Consider the following 8,773-nt stretch of genomic DNA (forward strand, 5'->3'; position numbering starts at 1 on the left):
TAAAGAAAATCAAAATACTCAAAGGCCAACAAATCAACCCTAAATAAATTAGTTAATTAAATTTTTTATGCACCTTAATTCTAATAACGATCACCTTTTATTGCCTTGCCACCCCCTAAAACACAAAATTTTAAGTTATGAATCTTAAAAGACCACTAAAGTGTTTACCAAAGTGAAAAAGTAATCAGCAAAAAAAATAAAAGCAACTCCTTTTAAAAATTAACTATTTCCTTCTTATATAAAACCCTAGTTTTTTAAGATTTCTTGCCTATAAAATGATTATATAGTCACAAATAAGGAAACTGTGTTTCAAAGCCCCCGAAAAATGGATGTACAGCAACCAGGTCTTCAAAAAGGGGACACACACACCCCCAAACAAAAAATATAAATAAACTAAAAAACACAAGAATAATTTTTCCCAAGATTTTATTACAAAAATACATGCTTTTAGTTTTAAGACTAATCTAACCGTAAGACAGACATAAAATGAAAAGTAAAATTCCTCACAAAACCTTGCCTATTAACTGCCCTTCTCCATATTTTCTCCACTAATGATTGTGTAACCTTTCAAGACAAGTTTATAAATCTGTATGTACGTCTTTTTTGTTTTAAACGGAAATTGCAGCATACTATATGAATTGGCTAGTTTTTAAACAAAATATTCAGATCACCTTTTCTTGTCAGTACATATACTAGTACTAGTAAATTTACTTCACTTTTTTCGTGGTTGCATAGTATTCCAGAAGTACTTTTTAATCAGTTCCCTTCCGATAAAAGGGTAGAATGATTCCAATCTTTTAGAATTGCAAACCTTACAGCAATGAGCATTGCTCACTGTACAGAACAACTTTGTGCAATATTAATGTATCTATAAGAAAAATTCCTAGAAATGGCTAAAAAATATTGTGCCAAGCAGCAGGGAAGCAGCATCCTCTTCTCTCACCATCTTCTCAATCTATTTGAGTACTGCCTACCCATCTTGTTAGTAATGTGATAAGAGGAAGATAGTATGTTTTTACTTGTGTTTCTTTATAAAAGAGTGAAGATGAGTTAAGCTCAATCATGTGCATTTCTTTGTGAATATGTTACCCATTTTTTAACCAATTTTTTGGAGTTCTCTGCCAGCGTTTGGTCAAGCATACTACAAATATTTGCCCCAGTTAGCTGTTTCAATCCAGCAGGAAATTTTTTACGTATTTTTATGCAATTGCATTTATTTTCCCTTATAACGAAAATTTTAGGCCATATTAGGTAAGTCTTTCCCAGGCAAAATTTTGGGGAAATTTTTTAATGTGACTTCTAAATCATTGCTTAAATTATATCGATAATATTTACATATAAGTTTTAATATATCATTATTTAACAAAAATAAGTCAACTACGCTTTCTCTAAACCTTCCTATAATCAGCTAATGGAGCGCTCTGCACCAATTAAACGCTACTTACAACTACCACACTAAAAGTGTACTTTTTTCCTTTAAATGTCTTCTTAAAACCTAGGAGTTAAAAAATAACTAGCAAATATGTTCAATTCCTGGGATGTCTAAATTCTTTGTCCCTCAATCCTTAAATAATTTTCAACAGTGTAAATGTAAAAAATAAAGTCCAACAACTATATTTTCCCTATTGTAATTATAATTTAGTCATCTCTACAAAAGTCAATAAATAAATACTCCTATACAAACAAACTTGTAATTTTGCAATACCAGAAAATCGCTTATGATGCGATCAATGCTGTACTCTGTTATTTCATTTCAGGTCCTGAAGTGAAAAAGAGTTCAACCTCAAATCACAAAATTATAAAATAAGCCTCTTGAGTTAGTATTCCAGTTCAAACCACCACTGAGAACTAAATTAGATGATTAATCTAGCTAGCTACTCTCTCCATTCTCCATCAAAAACAGAAGGAAGGAAGGAAGGAAGGAAGGAAGGAAGGAAGGAAGGAAGGAAGGAAGGAAGGGAGGGAGGGAGGGAGGGAGGGAGGGAGGGAGGGAGGGAGGGATAGATTCTGGTCCTAAGTTTTCTATCTCAGTGCCAGCTGCCAGGCATTTAACAACCTTCCATCTCTAAGCTGACTGGCACAACAAGTAGTACAACTTGGAAGTTAAGAAAATTGGCAGAACTCAGAGGGGGGAACATTTTTTTCCACAATTTCTGCAGCACTTGTTTAGCACGTATGTGTTTCTAAAGGGGTGGTCAACTCTTCAAAACTGTAAGAAGTAGCATACTCCTTACTTCACATGAACCAATGCCAACTCCATTCAGTGGTCTCCTTCCCCTTTGGGGACTATTCAAAAAGTTAGTATTTTCTTTTACAACTCGCCCAGGCCTCTTCATTGATGAAAGCAGGCAAAGCCCATGCTGTGTGTCTGTCTCCTACAGAAGATTGCATCTTTTATTTATCACTCCTTGGCTTTATTTTCACAGTGAATTCCTGGCTTAAATGCAATCAGCCAAGAAACCCTCCCTATGTGCTCTCCTGTCATTCCTCATTGCTTGCAAGCAGAATCAAGCACAGAAGGGGAGAAAGAAAAAAAAAAACAAAAAACTCAACGTTGCCAGCCAAGCCATAAAAATTCTCAAACTCTAGTTAGTTATATTGAGAATCCATAGATACCTTCAATCCGTTTCAACCTGGAAGCAGGAAAGGGAAAGAAAAACAACACCAAAAACTTGGAAGTATGTTAATTGGATTTTAAAAAAAAAAAAAATGATGGATGGATGGGTAGCCTCAAAAGTTGAACCCCCTCTATGACAGAAGGATAGGGTGCTGAAAAGGCAACACTAGGGGATGCCTTTGGAAATTATGACCATGCAGAAAATCACATTTGCAGATTGCATTAGAATTCAAATTAAGCAGACAGGATTAAAACAAATCTGAATTCTCTCTTGGAGCCCCTATCGACCTCCACCGAACCCCCAAAGACAAGAATAAAAGTAACTGACTACGGAAAAAATAACTGAAAATAAGAGAGAGCATGCTTCCAAACCTCTCCCCATGCATTAGGTACCCGGTTCGCCACTACAATTTAAAGTACACAGCAATATGGGAAGGAGTAGAAGAAAATATGCCGTTTGCAATCAGGAGAAAAATATGGGGAGGGGGATTCACTATAGCATTGTTCTTTTCAGTCAGCTCCAACATCCCCATCGCTATGGCTGAAAAAGATTATCTGGCCAGAAAAGAAAAAGAAAAAAACACTGAGGGGGCGGGGGGGAGACAGAGAAAGCTTTTAAACTCCGTATTTGAGAAAACTCTCATGGTCTATCACAGAAAGGAGGGCTGTACAGCTTTAAATCACAAGTCCTTCTCTCGCCTTTGTCAAATACCTTCTACTTTACAAGCCCTGAAAAGAAATAGAGACTCTTTTGTTTGGTTTCCCCTTCTCGGAAGGTGACAGAAAACTGAAAGGGGTACAAATAAACCTGAAAATGAGAACAAAGTGCGGGGTCGTGCCCGGCTGCCAGGCGGCCGCGCCGGGAGGGACGCAGGAGCCGCCGCGGAGCCCCTCGGGCTCGCGCTAGTGCGCCCGCCGGCGGGAGCGCAAAGCCCGTCACTGCTCCCGCTCGCACCGGGCGCGACCACCGGCAACCCAGCGCCAACCTAACTCAGGCGGCAACAGCCCCGGGGCACCGCCGCGGCCCCAAAGAAAGGAGCGCAAGCCGCTCCTTCCCGGACTCGCGCCATTTAATTCGGGGTGTCCGGGGGTTAGATGCCCCCTCAGGAGAGAGGTTCCCTCAGGAGAGGGGCCCAGCCCGCGCCGTCCCCTCCCCTCCGGCGCTGCTCCGAGACAGGGGAGGGGGGAAGGAAAAAGAAATTTAAATCCCCGGTGGCCCCGGAGCTCGCCTGGCCAGACCGGACGCCGCAGCGACTCCGGCGCGTCGCGGCCGCAGCCCGTCGAAGCCCTGTGAGGAGCGGCCGCCGAGTAGCATTAACATGTATTCCCTCCCCTCTAAACGAAGGGGCGGGAGGCAAAGAGGAGAAAGAAAGAGGGCGAACGACAGACAAGGGGAGAGAAGAGGCACAGCGGACAGCGCGGCCGGGCCACCGGCTCGGCCCGGCCCGGCCGGCATTGTCTGCGCGGCCCGCGCCCCCTCCCCCGCCCCGCACGGCCCCGTCACACACCCTCCGCCAGGGCCGGCCGGCCGGCCGCGCCTTTGTCCACATCCACCCCCCAAAAAGGCTATCAGCCCTCCAGGACCTGCTCCCCGGGAGAAGGGCACCCGACACCCACCCCGCCGACCCCACCGCGGGGCGCGTCCTGCTGATTCATTTCCCACTCGCACCGGCCCGTCTGGGGAGACAGGGGGCGGGGAGGGGCGGGAGGAAATGGGCGCTCCGCGCTCGGGAGGACCGTCCGGTCCCGTGAGGGCACCGGGCAGGGTACGGGCGCAAGCCGGCTGAAGGGCTGCTCGGAGGGGAGAGGGCAGGCGCCCCGCCCCCGAGGGACTGACGAGTGGACAGACAGCCCCGCGGCTGCCCGTGACTCACCGACTTGCAGGACGTTGTCGACGCAGCCACTCTCCAACAGCGCGATGCCCCGGCGGAAGGGCAGCCGTGTCTCGTCGCCGCCGTCCGCCGTCCCGGCCGCCCCCACCGACGGGGCCCCAGCTCCGGCTCCGGAGGCGGCGGCTGAGGTGGCTGCGGGCGAAGTCGAGGAGCTGCCGCTGCCCGCGCCGCCGCCCGCGCCGGCGGGGCCGCCGCTGTCGTCGCCGGGGCCGCCCGCGGCGCCGCTGCCGGTGTTAAAGGACGAGTACATGCAGATCTCCCGCTCGCTGCGGGGAAAGGACCAGTAGACGATGCGGCGCTGCACCGGCTCCGGGATGCGCTCAAAGCGCTCTTCCACGCGCTGGAACGGCCACTTCTCCGCCACCTTGCGCGCCGCGATGTCCAGCAGCGACTCGGGGCTCTGGGTCTTACCCGGCGGCAGCAACCCCAGCGCCGCGCCGCCCCCGCACGCCGCCGCAGCCGCTCCGCCCGCCCGCGGGCCCGGCCGACAGGCAGAGCTGTAGCCGCCACCCGCTCCGCCGCCGCCGCTGCTGCCCCCGCCGCCGCCCGGCCGGCAGCACAGCCGTTTTGCGGGAGGAGGCTGCTGTCCGCGCTCCGCCATGACCGCGTCGCTTCTAACCCGACAGCGGAAGTGCCGGGACCCTATAAACGGCACAAGGAAGCGCGACACGCACACGCCGCCGCGACGCCACGCTGCCATCTAGGGCCCGCCGCTCCTTGTATGGGCCCAAGAGGTTGGACCTCCACAGTGACGTCAAGGCTGAGGCGGAGCACCGATAGGGGGACCTAGGGCCAGGGGCTGGGCTATGCAAATCGCTGGGCTCAAACATAAATAGAGCACTCGGCCGACACGGGGGTAGCGGGGGTGGCGGGGTTGGGTGCTCACTGGGTTGTGAGAATGTTAGGCTGCTGCGATGCGGGGGGCGGGGCTCAGGTGGGATTCCCGTGGGAGGGGGCGGGCCTCCGGACCTGGCCCAAGGTGGGTGGGTCTCTGCGCTCCCTGCTACTCAACTTCCCTTTCCAATTCCCTACCTTCTTTTGATGTCCGGCTAGTGAGGACGCGCCTCGTGGGTCGCAGCGGGGAGAAAACGGGAAATGGGGGGTGAGCCCGGGCAGAGGTCCTGCTAAGTGGGGGGCGGGGCCCACGGGCCGAGGCCCCACCCTCCGTCAATGCATGCCCGCCGGGGGGAAAAGCCTTTGGGCGGAGGAGGCGCTTTCAAAACAAAGAAATGCGGCGTGGAGCCCAGGGGATGGGGGTGGAGAGGAAGGCGGAGGAGGTGCGGCTGTAGCCGCCCGGCTGCCCGCTTCCCCTCCAGCTAGCCCGGGGGAACTCCCCCCCCCCCCCAACCCCCAGCCAGGGCTGCGGCGGCGCCGGGGAAGAGGGAGGAGGCTGAGCTCGGCGGCTGTTTTCCACTTCACTTTTGCAGACCCGGGTGGGGAAGGAGAGCGCCCGCTCCGCTGCCCCGTGTGGCTGCAAGCGCACGCGGCTCCGAGCTCAATGTCCGCTCTGTCCCGGTGGCTGGGCTGGGGGCCGAGCTAGCCAAAGTGTCCGAAAACAAGCAGAGCGCTCGGAACCTACCCCGCAACTGGGCGACGGGCGTTCCAAGCGGGCCGTGGGAGCCCCGCCCTTAAGCTCCCTCATCCCTGCGTGGAGCTGGGGAACTTGAACTGGCTCTCGTCACCCCCGCGGCCTCGCCGATAAGACACCGCTTCAATCCCGGGTGCTCGCACTCGGGATGGAAGGTACACCCGAGCAGTGAATTTAGCAAACACACCTTTGTGAGTACGCACCCCACGGGAGCGCGCACACACGCCCCTCGAGCGCGCACGCACCACCAGCCCGCTGCAGACACTAATCCTGGGACGCTTGGCGGCAGAAGGAGGCTGCGAGCGCGCTCAGTGCGCACTTAGACCTGCGCCCCGGCCCGGCACCGTGCTGTGGCGAGCCAAGGCGCTCCGGACGCACGCCGCGCTCTCAGCAGTCCTGGCGGCGCCGGAACGCCCCATCCCCCCGAAAATAGGCACTTTGGGGAGCAGGCAATCGAGAGCGATTGGAGATTTGCAGCTTGCTGCTGCGAGGGCGCCGGAGAAGGAGAAGAAGCGAGTACCGGGCTGAACCAGGAACCCTGCGGACATTGTTCTTCGCACTCCACAGACCTCGGTCAAATCTGGGTCCAAGCCACAGACTTTACTTAGCACGTTAGAGACATCTTTACTCTTTGCCCCACCTTCTGTTTTTACTGTAATTCGTATTACTGATGCTATCGCTCTTGTAGAAGATAAACTGCATCTCATTTGGCACTTTCGCATCTTTTAAGGTTATTGGTTGGCACCTCGTTGCCTAAATTTAAAGGAATAGAGCGCTTCCGAGTTTTTTTTAAAAATCGCCCACTCAGGGCCAAGGCCTGGGAGACCTTGAGCTCCAGCTCTTGGCTCTTCCCCGTGTTAGGCCTTACCAAGCCTCAGGCTGCAGGTCCCAGGGGAACGGGACACTGGCAGACTTTCCATAGCTGCCTTACTTGTTAGGAAAATTTTGGTGACATTATGTTTTTGTATATCCCTCTGGTATTTTTCTGGGCACCTCCTCAATGCTTAGGAAAAGGCCTGGGCAGAAAACTGGAAGACTATGGCAAATGGCAGAGGGAAGGCTCCTTCTTCCAGTTGTTTCATTTCTGGATCTCTTAACAATAAAACTAATTTTTAAATTTAAAAAAACGGTGATTGGAGTACAAAATAAGTCGAAAAGTAAATACAATCTGGGCTCTATAGGTTTGTATACTATCATGTAGATTACCAAGCATTGTCATAGACATATACACATAGAATCGCTGAACTGGAAATTTAAAGATGACAAGACTGGTGCCCCCAGACAAGGTGACTCATTCACAGTCATAGGAGGTGTTAGTGGAAGAAATTAATTCATACTGAACAGGAAAATAGGCACCTTTGGAAGTGCCTAACGTTTAAAAGACCTTGATTTTGTAACAAACCAGAGACCAGATTTAAGTAAGATATTGTCCTACATTGGAGGGATTTAGTTTCACTCTAATTTGAAGACAAATCCAGAGCCACCAGCTCAGCCTGACCCAGTTTTCCCTCTCTGCAACTTCTTACACTGAGACCACTCTCTCCCTCTTGAACTGTACTCTTCCTGGTTTCCCTGACACTTCTATCCCTCCAAAGTCTCCAACTCTTCTTTTCTGCCTTGTTTTGGGGTTTCTCTTCCTCCAAACTGTTTCATGTTCACCCTGTGCTACAACCTATCAGGATCTCTTCTCAGTTTTTGGTGACCCACCCCTTGCAGGGTTTCCCCCATTTTCAACTCGAAACCATGGTCTCTGCTTCAGCTCACTTATTTCTTCCTGATGGCCAGCTTTCTGTTGCCAGAAGGGTTCTCATGGCCACCTCAAACCCAAAGTACCGCCATTCCCTGGAAAACAGGTTCTCTTCCTTCCCTTAGATTGTTATTACTCTTGCCACCGGTTCATAGGCAACTCCCATATCAGTTTATTGTCTATCCCAGCCCTTCTCACTGCTTTATTATTCCTCCTCCTCACTCTCAGAGCCTCCTCACTAATATGTCTGTATAACCTTTCTGCTTCCATATCCTCCTCCACCCAGCTGCTTTGCTTCCTAAAGTGTGATGGTGTCACCCTTTAAAGGCTCCCTGCTGCCTACTGGAAAAAGTCCAAACTTAAATACGATCTTGACCAAACCCAGTTTTCCAGCCTCATCTCCCACTAAAACCCAACAGAACTTCCAGTTTCCCAACAGGAATTTTGTTAGTCCCAACAAGACTTCTCCCACTACCCCAGAAGTCATTCCCACTTTCCCATTCTGCACATTTGCTCAAGATATTCCCGCTGCCTGTAATGTCTCTTCCCCTGCAACTTGTCAAATTCCTACCCTGCCTTCAAGGACTTACTCAAATGCCACTTCCTCTGAGAAAACCCACCTGGATGTGTGATGTCTCTCTTCTCAAGCCCCTCTAACACTTTGGATCTTTCTTGTGACATTTATACCATTCTGCCTAGCACCACAGTTTTGTTTACACTTGCCTGAGCCATTCTCTCTCTTCCCTGGTTAGATATTCTCTGAAGGTTGGATTATGCCTCAGCCATCTTTGGAGTCCCAAGTACTCCTCACTGCACTGTAAGGCTTCTGTCTCCCCAGAGGTCAGCTATACCCATGAGCCAAAGGAGAAATAAGTAACAGTATGTCATCATTGGCTGGTACTTGTGCCATCTCTCACTTTTGGGGTATT

At 50.6% G+C, this 8,773-nt stretch overlaps 1 protein-coding gene across 1 annotated transcript in view; it reads right to left on the reverse strand.

Moving 5' to 3' along the window:
* Positions 1–5,125, reverse strand: part of ZSWIM6 (zinc finger SWIM-type containing 6) — a gene marked incomplete at its 3' end in the record, with an annotated part of 198,959 nt that extends 193,834 nt beyond the window's left edge. The window contains exon 1 of the mRNA XM_080681775.1: positions 4,492–5,125. Coding sequence (XP_080537901.1) covers positions 4,492–5,110 — 619 coding nt within the window. The 5' untranslated portion in view covers positions 5,111–5,125. The remainder of the gene's footprint in view (positions 1–4,491) is intronic.
* Between the last annotated feature and the right edge of the window lie 3,648 nt (positions 5,126–8,773).

Source organism: Plecotus auritus (assembly GCF_963455305.1).
Source record: "Plecotus auritus genome assembly, chromosome: 7".
NCBI lineage: Eukaryota > Metazoa > Chordata > Mammalia > Chiroptera > Vespertilionidae > Plecotus > Plecotus auritus.